Source organism: Zophobas morio, unplaced genomic scaffold, assembly GCF_036711695.1.
Source record: "Zophobas morio isolate AGI-343-1 ecotype UQ-CSIRO unplaced genomic scaffold, CSIRO_AGI_Zmor_V1 ptg000008l, whole genome shotgun sequence".
NCBI lineage: Eukaryota > Metazoa > Arthropoda > Insecta > Coleoptera > Tenebrionidae > Zophobas > Zophobas morio.
The window spans coordinates 1,767,404-1,785,604 of NW_026972113.1; the positions used below are offsets into that span (position 1 = coordinate 1,767,404).

Here is an 18,201-nt window from a genome sequence, read left to right on the forward strand (position 1 = left end):
GAGTTCTTCAATTTTTCGATTTTTCAGGTTTTTGATTTTTCAATTTTTCGATTTTTTTAAGTTTGCCATTTTCCAACTTTGTCTTTGATTTCTCAATTTTTCAATTTTTTAATCTCCCAATTTTTGGATGTTTCGTTCAATTTTGTGATTTTCCAGTTTTTCAATTCTTCAGTATTTTTCTCCTATTTTTCAATTTTTTTAATATTTGAGTTTTGGGATTTTTTTTTAGTATTTCAACTTTTCGGGTTCTGGGTTTTTCGACTTCTCAACTTTTTACTTTATGCATTTTCAATTTTTCGTTTTTTAAACTTTAGATTTTCAATTTTTCGACTGTTTTATACTTCGATTTCATATATATTTTATATTTCAATTTTTCAATATTCGGAATTTTTAAATTTTCGATTTTAATTTTTTTTATTTGTTAATGTTGTTACTATGGAAATATACTATTTAACACCTTTTAAATTTAACAAGTTTTTATGAGTTTAATAGGGGCAAAATCAGTCTTATCTTAGCAAGTGCTAGCCCCGCCCATTCGCCCTCTATTTATTCAAAGGGTATGGCATTTGCCAAAATCAGTCTTATCTGAGCAAGTACTAAACCCGCCCACCCGCCCCTATTTTTTTCACAGGATATGTGATTTGCCAAAATAAGACTAATCTTAGCAAGTAATATCAAGTAATATCAAGTAGTACCCTAGGGGGCGGGCGGGTGGGGCTAGTATTTGGAAAGATAAGACTGATTTTGGCAAATGACATATCCTCTGAGAAAATATGGGACGAGTGGGCGGGGCTTTGAAAAATCTAGAAATTATTTCTTAGTTTTAGCAGTCCCGATGATGTAAACTTGCAGCAGCAATAACATCTAAAAAAAAATTAAATCATTCGCATAAAAAAATGTAAGGACATTTGTACAGAACTTCCCCTACTTTTAAAATGTAACAAAAACAGCAAATATAGTCAGCCAAAAGAGACAAAAAAAACTAAAATAACGAAAAAAAGGTGTCTACAAACATTGTAAAAACCGTATTTAAATTTAAATTTGCTTATCTTGGTTAGGAAACCTAGTATTAACAAAAAAGTAAATGTGAGTGTTTTAAAATTGAATTAATTTTTTTTTTGTTGTAATTGTTGAGTGGGCAAATTGTATACAAAAAGCCTCCACATTTTTCCATGCGTTCTGCGGACAAACCGGCGTGCGATTTAATTCCGTAAGCACAACCCCAATTCAAAGGGATATAACTCTAAGCCCATGGGATAACGTTAATTACCGTAAACAGATAACCGATGATCAGGTCGGAATCGTCCGGAATGTCGAGGGTGTGAGACCTCAAAATGTCAGTCCTGGACCACTCACAATCCACATAACTATCGACGACGCTGTCATCTCGGATGCTGAAATTCGGCCGCTTTGAAATTTCGTGGTGGCTTTAAGTGGGATTCTCTTACCTTATAGCTATCTGGTGCCATAACCCATCTCCCAGCTGACTTGGTATCCGGACCACATCGGTGCCGTTCGATGCGGCGTGAATTAATTTCAAATCAATCCCTGCGATCTCCAAGGATAAATAGGTGTCCTGGCGGCGGCGAGAACGCAGGCTGAATATTGTTCCCATTGTGCTTTGCTGTGAAGATGAAAAGATAAAAGAAGCTTTTGTTTGGGGGATTCGAATTGAGTAACAACATGCGTGAATGTTTCTGGTTGGAATCGGAGACGGTGGACTGCTAATTAAAAAACGGATTTATTTATGACGAAAGGAGCTTTTTGTATCTTTTCCATTAAAAATCATAATATTTCGGCCGAGGTCCTGAATAGACTTAATTATGTTTTATTCATAAATGAGGTTGGAAGAGCAACGTCTGGAGAAAAAGTGCTGGAGGCAGATTTATGTCCGTAATAAAAAGAATAAACTTTTTAATGTCTAGCTGTCTAGAACTCTAGAAACCCTGTCGGAGTAAGTTGAATGGTTTTTTTAATTTCTCTTGATTGTGCAGACCTTGGTCATAAATTCTCGGTACTTTACTTCATACGAACTGGAAAACAACTCAATTATCTCGAGCCAGTTATTTTTAGCGTCAATCAGACAACAAAAACAACGTCAGAAGTAACGACATGAAAATATTCGCAAATGTAACCTATACAGGGTGTCCACAACCTCACTGTTAATTCTAAACTATTACTGTAGGTGAAGTGGAGAAAGAAGGTGGGTGGAGTTAAGCTTAGGTATATCTGTAGTCTTATGAGCAAGCGATAGCCCCGCCCACCCACCCTTTCTTTATTCTGGTGACAAATCTTAATATTGTTAATCAATTACAAGATTATTTTCTTATTAGAATCCTACTCAAATCTGTTAAACCGCTGATGAGAAGATTGATAAATTGTAAGTGAAATATTGCTAATGCTCCTCCCATTCGTACAAGCTCCACCTTAATAAATTATTTCATTGGCTTGGAGAAGTGGGCGGCGTTTACAGTTATACCTCATTGTGTCTGCTTTACATGATTTTTAAATATTTCAATGTAAACCCTGATGGCAAAGTCGTGTTTCGAATAAAAATAAAAATTTTATTAAAAAATATTTAGTCCTAGATTCTATTATTTGTCAAAATAAAATTCAACTTTCGACTCAGAGCCAATAAAATGGGTCACCAGAATGGAGTACGGGTGGGTGGGTGGGGCCACTTTTTTCTTTGAGTTAAATCATAGCTTCTATCGTTTGTCAAATCAAAATTGAATTCCTATTTTGCAGTAACTCAAATAAATCAGTAAAATGGACAAAGGAGACGGGATTAGTTAAGTTTAGATTTTTTTGCAGTCTTATGAACAAGAAATAGCCCCGCCCACCCACCCTTCTTTTATTCTAACGACTCTTGATATTGTTAATTAATAACAACATTATTATCTTTTAGTTTCTTACTCAAATCTGTTAAATCCTTGATGAGTAAAAAGATAAATTCTAAATAAATTATCTAAAAATATTCAGCTGGTGTTAAATGAGCATCCCAAACGTGAAAACAATGTAAAACATAATATTACTAATGCTCCTCCCACTCGCACAAGCTCCACCTTAATAAATTATTTCATTGGCTGGAGAAATGGGCGGCGTTTACAGTTATACCTCATTGTATCTGCTTTACATTATTTTTAAATGTTTCTATGTAAACCCTGACTACGAAGTCGTTTTTCGATTAAAAATAAAAATTTTATTAAAAAATATTTAGTCCTAGATTCTATTATTTCTCAAAATAAAATTCAACTTTCATCCACTCAGGGCCAATAAAAGGGGTCACCTGAATGAAGTACGGGTGGGTGGGTGGGGCCACTTTTTTCTTTGAGTTAAATCTTAAATTCTATCGTTTGTCAAATCAAAATTCAATTCCAATTTTGCAGTAAATCAAATAAATCAGTGAAATGGACAAAGGAGACGGGATTAGTTAAGTTTAGATTTTTTTTGCAGTCTTATGAGCAAGGAATAGCCCCGCCCACCCACCCGCCCTATATTCTAACGACTCTTGATATTGTTAATTAATAACAACATTATTATTTTATAGTTTCTTATTCAAATCTGTTAAATCCTAGGTGAGAAAATAGATAAATTCTAAATGAATTATCTAAAAATATTCAGCTGGTGTTAAATGAGCATCCCAAACGTGAAAACAATGTAAAACATAATATTACTAATGCTCCTCCCACTCATACAAGCTCCACCTAAATAAATTATTTCATTGGCCTGCAGAAATGGGTGGCGTTTACACTTATACTTCATTGTGTCTGCTTTACATTATTTTTAAATGATTCCATGTAAACCATGACGACAAAGTCGATTTTCGTTTAAAAATAAAAATTTTATAAAAAAATATTTAGTTCTAGATTCTATTATTTGTCAAAATAAAATTCAACTTTCGCTCAGAGCCAATAAAATGAGTCACCAGAATGGAGTACGGGTGGGTGGGTGGGGCCACTTTTTTCTTTGACTTAAATCTTAAATTCTATCGTTTGTCAAATCAAAATTCAATTACTATTTTGCAGTAAATCAAATAAATCAGTGAAATGGACAAAGGAGATGGGATTAGTTAAGTTTAGATTTTTTTGCAGTCTTATGAGCAAGGAATAGCCCCGCCCACCCGCCCTCCCTTTATTCTGACGACTCTTGATATTGTTAATTAATAACAACATTATTATCTTTCAGTTTCTTACACAAATCTATTAAATCCTTGGTGAGAAAATAGATAAATTCTAAAGAAATTATCTAAAAATATTCAGTTGGTGGTAAATAACATATCAGACGTGAAAGCAATATTAAAAAACAATATTACTAAAGCTCCTCCCACTTGCACAAGCTCCACCTTAATAAATAATTTCATTGGCCCGGAGAAAAGGAGTGGCGTTTACAGTTGTACCTCATTGTGTCTACTTTACATGATTTTTAAAAATTTATATGTAAACTCTAGCAGCAAGGTCGTGTTTCGAATAAAAAAAAATGTATTAAAAAATATTTACTCCTAGATTCTATTACTTCTCAAAATAAAATTCAACTTTCGACTCAGGGCCAATAAAATGGGTCACCAGAATGGAGTTCGGGTGGGTGGGTGGGGATAAATTTTTCTTTGAGTTAAATCTTAAATTCTATCGTTTGTCAAATCAAAATTCAATTCCTATTTTGCAGTAAATCAAATAAATCAGGGAAATGGACAAAGAAAATGTGCTTAGTTAAGTTTAGATTTTTTTTGGAGTCTTATAAGCAAGGAATAGTCCCGCCCACCCACCCTCCCTTTATTCTAACGACTCTGGATATTGTTATTTAATAACAACATTATTATCTTTTAGTTTCTTACTCAAATTTGTTAAATCCTTGGTGAGAAAATAGATAAATTCTAAATAAATTATCTAAAAATATTCAGCTGGTGGTAAATAACATAGCAGATGTGAAAACAATTTTAAAACACAATATTACTAAAGCTCCTCCTACTCGCACAAGCTCCGCCTTAATAAATCATTTCATTGGCCCGGAAAAGAGGAGTGGCGTTTACAGTTGTACCTCGTTGTGTCTACTTTACATGATTTTTAAAAATTTATATGTAAACTTTGGCAGCAAGGTCGTGTTTCGAATAAAAATATTTATTTTTAATATGTAATCCAAGGTTCTATTATTTGTCAAAATTAAATTCAACCTCCGTCGCAGAGCCAATAAAATGGGTCGCCAGAATGGAATACGGGTGGGTGGGTGGGGTAACTTTTTTCTTTGAGTCAAATCTTAGATTCTATTGTTTATCAAATCAAAATTCAATTCCTATTTTGTAGTAAATCAAATAAATCAGTGAAATGGACAAAGGAGACGGGATTAGTTAAGTTTACATTTTTGTTGCAGTCGTATGAGCAAGGAATAGCCCCGCCCACCCACCCTCCCTTTATTCAGACGACTCTTGATATTGTTAATTAACAACAACATTATTATCTTTTAGTTTCTTACTCAAATCTGTTAAAACCTTGATGAGAAAATAGATAAATTGTAAATAAATTATCTAAAAATATTCAGCTGGTGTTAAATGAGCACTCCAAAGGTGAAAACAATGTAAAACATAATATTACTAATGCTCCTCCCACTCATACAAGCTCCACCTCAATAAATTATTTCATTGGCCTGAAGAAATGGGCGGCGTTTACAGTTATACCTCATTGTGTCTGCTTTACATTATTTTTAAATGTTTCTATGTAAACCTTGACGACAAAGTCGTTTTTCGATTAAAAATAAAAATTGTGTTAAAAAATATTTAGTCCTAGATTTTATTATTTGTCAAAATAAAGTTCAACTTTCGACTCAGAGCCAATAAAATGGATCACCAGAATGGAGTACGGGTGGGTGGGTGGGGCAACTTTTTTCTTTGAGTCAAATCTTAGATTCTATTGTTTATCAAATCAAAATTCAATTCCTATTTTGTAGTAAATCAAATAAATCAGTGAAGTGGACAAAGGAGACGGGATTAGTTAAGTTTACATTTTTGTTGCAGTCGTATGAGCAAGGAATAGCCCCGCCCACCCACCCTCCCTTTATTCTGATGCTTTACATTATTTTTAAATGTTTCTATGTAAACCCTGACTACAAAGTCGTGTTTCGATTAAAAATAAAAATTTTATTAAAAAATATTTAGTCCTAGATTCTATTATTTCTCAAAATAAAATTCAACTTTCCACTCAGAGCCAATAAAAGGGGTCACCAGAATGAAGTACGGGTGGGTGGGTGGGGCCACTTTTTTCTTTGAGTTAAATCTTAAATTCTATCGTATGTCAAATCAAAATTGAATTCCTATTTTGCAGTAAATCAAATAAATCAGTGAAATGGACAAAGGAGATGGGATTAGTTAAGTTTAGATTTTTTTTGCTATCTTATGAGCAAGGAATAGCCCCGCCCACCCACCCTCCCTTTATTCTAACGACTCTTGATATTGCTAATTAGTAACAACATTATTATCTTTTAGTTTGTTACTCAAATCTGTTAAATCGTTGGTGAGAAAATATGTAAATTCTAAAGAAATTATCTAAAAATATTCAGCTGGTGGTAAATAAACTTACCAGACGTGAAAACAAAATTAAAACACAATATTAGTAAGCTCCTCCTACTCGCACAAGCTCCACCTTAATAAATCATTTCATTGGAGAAGAGGAATGGTGTTTACAGTTTTACGGTATTGTGTCTACTCTACATGATTTTTAACAATTTTTTGTAAACCCTGGCGGCAAAGTCGTGTTTCGAATTAAAATAAAAATTTTATGAAAAAATATTTAGTTCTAGATTCTATTATTTGTCAAATAAAATTTAACTTTCGACTCAGAGCCAATAAAATGGGTCACCAGAATGGAGTTCGGGTGGGTGGGTGGGGCCAAATTTTTCTTTGAGTTAAATCATAGATTCTATCGTTTGTCAAATCAAAATTGAATTCCTATTTTGCAGTAAATCAAATAAAACAGTGAAATGGACAAAGGAAATGGGATTAGTTAAGTTTAGATTTTTTTTGCAGTCTCGTGAGCAAGGAATAGCCCCGCCCACCCACCCTCGCTTTATTCTGACGACTCTTGATATTGTTAATTAATAACAACATTATTATCTTTCAGTTTCTTATACAAATCTGTTAAATCTTTGATGAGAAAATAGATAAATTGTAAATAAATTATCTAAACATATTCAGCTGGAGTTGAATAAGCACACCAAACGTGAATACAATGTAAAACATAATATTACTAATGCTCCTCCCACTTGTACAAGCTCTACCTCAATACATTATTTCATTGGCTTGGAGAAATGGGCGGCGTTTACAGTTATACCTCATTGTGTCTGCTTTACTTGATTTTTAAATATTTGTATGTAATGTTCTACGTTCTATATTCTATGTTCTGACGGCAGAGCCGTGTTTTGAATAAAAAAAAAATTATTAAAAAATATTTAGTCCTAGATTCTATTATTTCTCAAAATAAGATTCAACTTTCGACTCAGAGCCAATAAAATGGGTCACCAGAGTGAAGCACGGGTGGGTGGGTGGGGCCACTTTTCTTTGAGTTAAATCTGAAATTCTATCGTATGTCAAATCAAAATTGAATTCCTATTTTGCAGTAAATCAAATAAATCAGTGAAATGGACAAAGTACACGGGATTAGTTAAGTTTAGATTTTTTTGCAGTCTTATGAGCAAGGAATAGCCCCGCCCACCCACCCTCCCTTTATTCTGACAACTCTTGATATTGTTAATTAATAACAACATTATTATCTTTTAGTTTCTTATTCAAATATGTTAAATCGTTGATGAGAAAATAGATAAATTCTAAATAAATTATCTAAAAATATTCAGCTGGTGTTAAATAAGCACACCAAACGTGAAAACAATGTAAAACATAATATTACTAATGCTCCTCCCACTCGCACAAGCTCCACCTTAATAAATCGTTTCGTTGGCTGGAAAAATGGGCGGTGTTTACAGTTGCACCTCACTGTGTCTACTTTACATAATTTTTAAATATTTCTATGTAAACCTTGACGACAAAGTCGTTTTTCGATTAAAAATAAAAATTGTGTTAAAAAATATTTGGTCCTAGATTTTATTATTTGTCAAAATAAAGTTCAACTTTCGACTCAGAGCCAATAAAATGGGTCACCAGAATGGAGTACGGGTGGGTGGGTGGGGCCACTTTTTTCTTTGAGTCAAATCTTAAATTCTATCGTTTGTCAAATCAAAATTCAATTCCTGTTTTGCAGTAAATCAAATAAATCAGTGAAATGGACAAAGGAGATGGGGTTAGTTAAGTTTAGATTTTTTTGCAGTCTAATGAGCAAGGAATAGCCCCGCCCACCCACCCTTCCTTTATTCTGACGACTCTTGATATTGTTAATTAATAACAACATTATTATCTTTTAGTTTCTTACTCAAATTTGTTAAATCCTCGGTGAGGAAATAGGTAAATTCTAAATAAATTATCTAAAAATATTCAGCTGGCGTTAAATGAGCACACCAAACGTGAAAACAATGTAAAACGTAATATTACTAATGCTCCTCCCACTCGTACAAGCTCCACCTCAATAAATTATTTCATTGGCCTGGAGAAATAGGCGGCGTTTACATTATTGTGTCTGCTTTACATGATTTTTAAATATTTCTATGTAAACCCTGACGGCAAAGTCGTGTTTCAAATAAAAATAAAAATTTTATCAAAAATATTTAGTCCTAGATTCTATTATTTCTCAAAATAAAATTCAACTTTCGACTCAGAGCCAATAAAATGAGTCACCAGATGGAGTACGGGTGGGTGGGTGGGGCCACTTTTTTCTTTGAGTTAAATCTTAAATTCTATCGTTTGTCAAATCAAAATTCAATTCCTGTTTTGCAGTAAATCAAATAAATCAGTGAAATGGACAAAGGAGATGGGGTTAGTTAAGTTTAGATTTTTTTTGCAGTCTTATGAGCCAGGAATAGCCCCGCCCAGCAACCCTCCATTTATTCTAACGACTCTTGAAATTGTTAAATAATAACAACATTATTATCTTTTAGTTTGTTACTCAAATTTGTTAAATCGTTGGTGAGAAAATAGATAAATTCTAAATAAAGCATCTAAAAATATTCAGCTGGTGTTAAATAAGCACAACGTGAAAACAATGTTAAAACATAATATTACTAATGCTCCTCCCACTAGTACAAGCTCCACCTTAATAAATCATTTCACTGGCCAGGAGAATAGGAGGGGCGTTTACAGTTGTAGCTTATTGTGTGTACTCTACTTGATTTTTAAAAATTTCGATCTGGCTGCAATTCGTGTTTCGAATAATAAACTTTTTATTAAAAAATATTTGGTCCTAGATTCTATTATTTGTCAAAATAAAATTTAACTTTCGACTCAAAGGCAATAAAATGAGTCACCAAAATGGAGTATGATTGGGTGGGTGGGGCCACTTTTCGCTTTGGGTTGAATCTTACATTCAGCCGCTTGTCCAATCAAAATTCAAATCCTACTTTGCAGAAATAAAATAGGTTATCAAAATGGAGAAGAGAGATGGGCGGAGCTAAGTTTAGCCTGTTTTACAATGTGTTATAAGCAAATGATAGCCCCGCCCACCCACCGCTATCTTCATTCTTCTGATTATTCTTAATTAATTAATGAATTAAGTTAATTATTATCATTTTTTCATTGCACACATTTCGAAATCAGCTTGTATTTCGAACAATTTGTTTTTGTAAATTTAATATAGTTTCTCACTAACACAAGTAAAAGTTCGTCTGTGACGTCTGTCACAAATGGACGAGGATCTTCACCATTGTGGTTGTAAATGACCCCAGTGATAAGTAAAACCCCCGTCGTTGCAGTTTCTTGCTGATATCAGTGCGGTAACAGCCTTAAGTGTCCCACGTTTTGAATTTTATCAGCTTAAGTCCATCATCCTCCGCCGTCCCCTAATAACCGAATAAAGGCGGAAAAAGCCCGCTCCGCGATGATTGATGAGCCCCTAAGAACAAGAGGAAGGACAATATTGCAAAAACGCGCTGCATGTGTAGAGTTCCTTTATCAGTGATAATAGAATAGACTAAGATGAAAAGGGAAACATAAAATCCAATGAAGATAAATCGTATTTCACCAGGATATGATCCTATAAAACCTTTTTTGTCCCAGCGCGCCTCTTTCTTGCAGCAAATTTCATCTCGTGCTTTTAGAAATCTGCAAAAACTTACGTTCTGCACTCTCAAAGTGACAAAGAGGGCGAACTCCCGGGGAAAGGGCCGGATCTTGGCGTCGGGGAACAGTTGCATCGAGGGCACCCATATATAAGAATTCGGCTTGAGACGCCACGCCGTCGGCCGGTTTGGCACCGTCTGCCAACGATCCTTTGAAGGGTGGAAGAAGCGCCGCTCCTCGAGAGCCAAAGGATTCACGGTCTCGTCGCAGCTGGAAAGGATAATCGGGTTTCAGAACTCTGATCAAAAATCAAACGGAGTTGCAATTAGGTCAGGCTTTCGTACAAGGTTTAATGACGGAGGTTTGTTGCAAAGGGTTTCAACTTTGTGAAAAATGTCTTTCAGGGTGGAACGCTAATGAGGTACCACTTTGAAGAAATCGACGCGGTCTAGGTATAAAGGAGCTCGTTATTCTCATCAATGTGATTTATGTGTCACTTTCCAATATTCATGACTAGAGAGCGGATTTATAAGCTCAACATTTTCAATAAAAAAGTTTTATTTTAAGCAAAAAAGCATTAAAAACATAATCATGTTACAAATCAAAGAACACTTCTTAGAACTTTGGATAAAATATTATTACAATAATCCTAGACTTTATATTTTACACACGTATTTCAGTTTTCTTTAAAACAATTTATGATTGTAATATGTTCCAAGTTGTCCACTGTAAAATTTTTTCGCCGATCATTTAAAATGTGTTTAAAATTGGAGAATGTGCGTTCAACATCCACACTCGTTGTTGGCGCAAATTGAATTTTGCAACTAATGTTGAATCTAACTCCAAATTTTCCACCTTCTGGCCTTGTAAAACACGAGCAACGTCGGAAAGAACACCGAAACCTGCATTTTTATTTAACACTTCGTCAAGTTTTTGAGATACTCTAGTACGAATATCACCCCTTACTGTGTTTGCTTGTTGTTTAAATTCTTTCACTAAGTTTATGGCATCTACCAACAACATGTTGGGTTTTTCTAACTTTTCTATTACCTCACGTACGAGTTGATAATTGCTTCTTAGAAAAGCTAGATCTTGTCGCAAATCTTTGTTTTCCAAAATAATTATGCAATCTTTAATCGATTGAGAAGGATCTTCGCTAAACTCCGTAACTACTTCCTCAAATTCTTTGACATATTTGTCATAATAAAATGTGGCCTGTAACCATGTTCCCCACCTCGTTATAATCGGCTCTGGGGGCAATGGTATGTTTGGAAATTTTTCCTTAAAATGTTGCACTCTTAGTGGGGCTTTAACAAAAATCTGTTTACCATTTGTCACTAATTTATTAACAGTAGGAAACTGCAAACGCATTCCTTCAGCCACTCTGTTTAAACCGTGGGCCATGCAAGTAGAGTGAATTAAATTGTGGTACAATATTTTTAGATTATTCCCTGCTTTCAACATACAACGAGCTGCATCCGAGATCATCAATAAAATTTTATTTGGCAAAAATAGTGACGTAAGACTGTCATTTACAAATCTGGTAATCGTATTGCCATTTGTTTTATCTAACATTACCATTACTTACAACTTACTACATACCCTCGACTAGGGAAATTTTCATTTAAGATTCCAACAATTAAACTTGCCACGTATCTTCCACAACTATCGGTTGTTTCATCGACAGCGAACCATAAATAATTATCTCCAATGCGATGTTTAATTTCGTTGAAAACTAGCTGAAACACTGGGCCTACATAATTTTTTCGGAGAGTACTTTCAACCGGAATATGTCGATTGCAGTGTTTTTCAAGGAATTCTTGAAGAGGGCCTTTCTCCAATTTTTTTAAAAGTATATTGGACTGGATCATCATTTTACATAAACCGAAATTAAACTGAAACTGCTCATCTTTTGTGGAAGTAGATGCAACAGATTCATGTATTGTCTGCTGTTTAATTTTAGAAACTTCAAACATTTTCTTCCTTTCTACATGAAGAGTCGTTCTGACATGTTGCGTCACGTTATATTTTTTATCACTTTGAATCTAAAACAACGTACATATACAGGATTAACAAAGGAAAATAGATAAAAAAACTTAGTGCGCTTACGGTTTTCACACAAGCTCTGCAGAATATTTTGTTGTTTTCTAATTTTAATTCTGGAAAATCCCTTATCTACTCATCCGGCGTCGATTTTACTTTCGGCATTCTTTTAAAATATTAGTAATATTACGAAAAAGAACTCAACATGTAACAAGGGAGAACCACGTATGACACTGTACTACGACAGATGCGATAGACTGATGGTTGTGAAATAAACGGTTCATTTACTTAAAAGTTTCCATTAGAAAAATTTTAAGGTAGGTAGTTGGGTACAATCGCACGCAAATGTTTTGAGCCTATGGGCGGATCATTTTTGCCGGTCGTCACCGAAGGAGGTGGTCCAAATCGTCCAAGGGCAGAATTTGTAGGTAGGCTCAAACTACAACGAAATTTACGTGTTGACCAAATTCTTACTCTGAATTAGTTTTAATTTTATAAATACCCTATCTAAAATGTTCGGAATATGATGAGTCTATACTTGTGATTTACCATTCCATTAATATTTTTTGGATTTGTTTATACATACAGGATGACTAAAAAAAAATAATGACTGAGTCAATTTATTTTATTGAAGAAATCAAGAATTGCAAAACTGAATACTTTGAAATCTTATCAATTAGTTAGAAAAAAAAACTGTCTTGCTCTAATAACATGTAGAATATGCTCAAAATCACATTAATATTAGGTCTAATTGTGCCAACCATAGTTATAAAATTCACATTAAAGTAAGTCACGGACATTTTTTGAAGTGTACTACATTTCAAAAAGCAAAAAAAATATTCAGTTTATAAACTTCATAATTTTGGTTTAAAGTTTATCAATCATATTTGAGGCTTTATTTTATCCGTTCCATTTGTTATCCTTTACTGCGGTCTCTCTTGGGTCGAGGTGTAACCCCGGACCGAACGTTCTTCCACTGATAGGATAATTTATTACTTCCGACATCTTTTCGGTGACAAATTTAATCTTTGCATACTTCAGCGTACTTAGTGAACTCGTTGTGACCAAAATATACAAAGAGTAAATTTTGAAATGAAACGAAAGTTGAAGAATACTTTCAAAGCCACGATCAAAATGTATTTGCTTATCTTCGCCAAAAAATGCATGACGTCATCGTAAAATTTGATATTATCATTGCAGTTATATTTTTTAGATTTACTTATACAGCCTGTCCAAAAAAAGGTCACTTCGATTTTCGATTTTTCGTTTTTTCGACCAACAGTTTCATAGAATTAGATTTTTCAGTTTCCATTTTTCTATCAACTTTTCGATTTTATTACTTTCTAATTTTCTGATTTTTCAAATTTGCGGTATTTTGATTTTTCGAGTTTTCAGTTTTTTCGTTTTTCGATTTTTCAATTTTTCGTTTTTTTGATTTTTCGATGTTTCGATTTTTTAATTTGCCATTCTTTCAATTTTCGATTTTTCGTCTTTCCATTTTTAGATTTTTTTATTTTTCTGTTCGTCAGTTTTTAGACTTTGCAATTTTTTTGCATTTTTCGGTTATATTTTACTTTCCAATTTTTTTGATTTTTGAATTCTCGATTTTACGTTTTTAATTCTTCGATTTCCGATTTTTCAATTTTCCGGTTTTTTAATTCTTCTATTCTCGATTTTTCGATTTTCCATTAATCATAAAATTTTTCGATTTTTGGGTTGTTTTATTTTTCGACTTTCGATTTTTCAACTTTCGATTATTCGATTTTCTATTTTCTGATTTTACGATTTTTCGATTTGCGATTTTTCGATTTTCGTTTTTCCGCGTTTGTGGTTTTTCGATTTTTCTGTTTGTTTCAGTTTTTATGGTTCTGCAATTTGCAGCTTTTAGATTTCAATTTTGTTACTTTCCGATTTTCCACTTTTCGATTTTTTGATTTTTTTTCGATCGTCGTTTTTTCGATTTTCATTTTTTCGATTTTTTGATTTTTCAATTTTTAGGCCTTGCAATTTTTTTACTTTTCGCTTTTTCGAGTACTTGTTTCATCGAATTTTCGATTTTTCGATTTTCCATGTTTAGATATTTTTCGATTTTTTTTTTATTTTTCGTTTGTTCGTCAGTTTTGAGACTTTGCAATTTTTACTTTTCCACTTTTCTATTATTTTAGTTTCGGATTATTCGATTTTTGAATTTTGGGTTTTTTTTTTCATTTTTCGATTTCCGATTTTTTAATTTTTCGATTTTTCGGTTTTTTAATTTGTCGATTATCGATATTCCGATTTTCGATTTTTCGATTTTCCAATCTTCGATTTTTCAATTTCCAGTTTTCGATTTTCCACTTTTTGATTTTACGATTTTTCGATTTTTCTGTTCGTCAGTTTTTAGGCTTTGCAATTTGTTTACTTTTCGATTTTTCGATTATTTTACTTTCCAGTTTTTTGGTTTTTGAATTGTCGACTTTTAGAGTTTTCAATATTATGAATTTTCGAATTTTCGGTTTTCCTATTTTTCGATTTTTGATTTTTCCATTTTTCGGTTTTTTGATTTTTCAATTCTCGGTTTTTCAATCTTGCTAATTTTCGATTTTTCAGATTTGTGAATTTCCAGTTTTTCGATCGACCTACGTATTAGATTCACTGAATTTTCGATTTTCAGATTTCCATTTTTAGATTTTTGATTTTCCAGTTTTGCATTTTCAGATTTTCTGTTTTTCGCATATCTGATTTATTAAATTTTCGATTTTTCGGCTTTTCGATTTTTCGATATTTGATTTTCGAATTTTCGATTGTTCAGTTTTCTATTTTTCAGCTTTTAGACTTCAATTTTTTTACTTTTCGATTTTCCAAATTTTCGAGTTTCAATTTTCAGATTTTTGATTTTTCGATTTTCTTTTTAAATCTTTGAATTTTTCGGTTTTGATTTTTCGAATTTTTGATTTTTAATTTTTCCATTCTTCGGTTTTTAGACTTCAATTTTCTTTCTTTAAAATTTTTCGATATTCTATTTTCCGCTTTTCAGAATTTTCGATTTTCAGTTTTCAGACTTTCGATGATTAGAATTTTGGATTTTTCAGTTTTATGATTTTTCGATTTTTAAAAAATTTGAATAGTCGAATTTTCGATTTTTCAATTCATCGATTTTTCTATGTTCAATTTTTCAATTTAAATTTTGCAATTTTCAATTTGTCCATTGTCGATTTTTAGAATTTTCGGTTTTTCAATTTTTCCATTCTCAACTCTTAGACTTCAATTTCGTTACTTTCCGACTTTTTGGTTTTCGATTTTCCAATTTTCAGAATTTTCAAGTTTCTTTATTCAGATTTTCCATTTTCCACTTTTTCGATTTTAGATTTTTCGAATTTTTGTTTTTCCAATTTTTTGCTTTTTCGATTTTTCTGTTCGTTTCAGTTTTTAGGCTTTGCAATTTTTTCTACTTTATATATTTTGATTATTTTAATTTCCGATTTTTTTTTATTTTTTTGAGGTTTGTGAATTTCCACTTTTCGATCGACCTAGGTATTTGATTCATTGAATTTTCGATTTTTTGCATTAGTGAATTTCAGTTTTTCCGATTTTCGATTTTGCGCATATTTGATTAATCAAATTTTCGAAAAAGTTACCATGCTTACAAAAACTTCAAAACATCTACAATACTTCAAAGTATTCAGTTTTGCTATTCTTGATTTCTTCAATAAAACAAATTGACTCAGTCATTAACTTTTTTTGAGACACCCTGTATTACCAAATCTATAAAATATTAATGCAGTGATAAATCACAAGTATAAAACCCATCATATTTTATACATTTAAGATAGGATTTATTCTGCAAAATTTTGAGGTGACGTCATAAATTTTTTAGAGGGGATAAGCAAATATATAATTAAAAATGTATCATGTTCATCATGATTTTAAAACATCTGCAAGATTTGAAAGTATTCGATTTTGGAAATTCAAAATTAAATTGCAAAATATTGTTTTATAATTTTGATTTTTTTCCAAAAATCTGGACGTTTTGGATAAAAACTCAACACGGAGTCATAAACTACATGTGTAGGACTATGTTACTGTATACAATTTAAAATCCATTTACTATGCATAAATTTGAAGTGACGTCATCGCATTATTGGTGGGGATGATTAGACAAATTTAATAATTTTGCGACATTTATGAAAAAAATATCAGTTAACAAAAATGGCACGTTTTTATTATTATGCCAGTTACATGTCACTCAACGACAATATCGTTTTTTTTTAAGAGTATTTTATCTGAAAAAGTGAAGAAATTTTTTATACGGAACAATTGGTCGAAAAATGTTAGAAAGCAAAATAATTCATGTCCAGACCATCGTTACTCACGAACGAAAGTGACCATTATTTTATGGGAACAACTACCTGCTAAATCTTCTCCGACAAATTCGAGAGAACTGGTGTGAGCCATAAATATTTCTTACCAAATGTATATATAACTACTGTCCGTCCCGTTATTGTCAATAAAATTTTATAGGGTAAAATATGAATTTCGTTGTAGTTTGAGCCTACCTACAAATTCTGCCCTTGAAGGATTTGGACCGCCTTCTTCGGTGAGGGCAGGCAAAAACGATCCGCCCATAGGCTCAAAACATTTGCGTGCAATTGTACAATAATCCTTTTTTCTAGAAAATCTTCAACAGTCTTGCCGCAAAATGCCGAAAAAGAACATCTGGTTAAAAGCTTTAATTCATTATCAACGGAAGTAAGGATTTAAAGTCATAAAATCTATGGAGTATTTTTCCAATCTTATAATAAAATTTTATTACCCAAACGACCGGAACCTATTCACAGAAAGGGTCTTGAGTAAGTGTACTTCAATGGTCAAGTCCAGGTAAAATGCATACGATACGATACGGCTAACTAAGAAGTATTTGTCATCCCGACAAGGCCGGCATTTGAACAAAATATGCATTAAAACTCATATTCGTCGAAAAAAGCATTAAATAAGCATATAAGTTTTAATATGCATAAAATTGAAAAAAAAGCAAATAAGCATAAAAAAAATGTGTCAAATGACTCCAAATTGTATCATAGTTACAGATATAAAAAAGTTTTAAAGTACTTACATTTTTCACAAAAAGCATTAAACCTAGAAATCCGTTCTCTATTCATACAAAATGGCTTTTAAATCAATTAAATACCCTTTCACAATTAATAACTTATCAAGGTAAATCAAAATAGTGCTAAGTTAGAGCACTTACACAACTTGAATTATTATTTTACAGCGGTAAAAGTTTAAATTGGATTGTTTGCAGAGAGCAGTCACAATTTATATTGTTTCAGAAGCAATAAAAGTCCGCTCGATTGAAACAAGTGAAGCCTTACTTTGGCCCTTAAAACTTTATTTTTATTTGAAGTAAGTATACTTATTTATAAAACATCTGTCTTTGGTTAAATAGACAGACCACCGAAATTAATATTTAATCCACGAAACTTCCTAAATGCTGAAACGACTCTAAATCCGTGTACAGAAGAGTTATTATTTTCCCCCTACATTTTCCAGCAGCTGCAGGTGAAATTCTCAACAATGCATTAACTAATGTTCCTGCAAACCCCAACACATGTCGTTTGTTTTAGCGAATTTCACTTTCGTCCCAGCTCACGAAAAACCCAAATTGAAGCGTCAGAGTAGCATCCTGCCGGGGCCATTTGTACTACACAAATCCCCATTTTTATTACAAAACAGTCCAATTTATTATCTACTTAACGTCGCCGTAACCCCAACAGACCCCCGGAAAAGCTCCGGACTCTTTCGAGCGCGTAATTTTTTTGTCATAGCACACAAGTTGAGCCGAACGGTTAACAAAAGTAAAGCCGGCGCGAAGAACTGAAAGAAGTTTATGTGTAATTAAGGAAGTGTCACCTGAAAGGCGAATGCTGCCGCTTTCAGAGATGAATGATGCTGAAATGTGATTCCGGTGACGCGAAAATTGCGACCTATGTTTGGTTGTTTGAAGAGTCTGGTTGGGTTTTATGGGGGTT

The 18,201-nt window shown here is 32.8% G+C and overlaps 1 protein-coding gene across 3 annotated transcripts in view; it reads right to left on the reverse strand.

Annotated features, from left to right (window-relative positions):
- LOC135125012 (uncharacterized) overlaps positions 1-18,201 on the reverse strand; it is a 93,912-nt gene that overhangs the window by 9,562 nt on the left and 66,149 nt on the right. For all 3 annotated transcript variants that reach the window (XM_064050287.1, XM_064050288.1, XM_064050289.1), the window contains exons 5-7: positions 10,207-10,420; positions 1,449-1,624; positions 1,271-1,394 (exon numbers count right to left, since the gene is read on the reverse strand). In XM_064050287.1, coding sequence (XP_063906357.1) covers positions 1,271-1,394; positions 1,449-1,624; positions 10,207-10,420 — 514 coding nt within the window. The remainder of the gene's footprint in view (positions 1-1,270; positions 1,395-1,448; positions 1,625-10,206; positions 10,421-18,201) is intronic.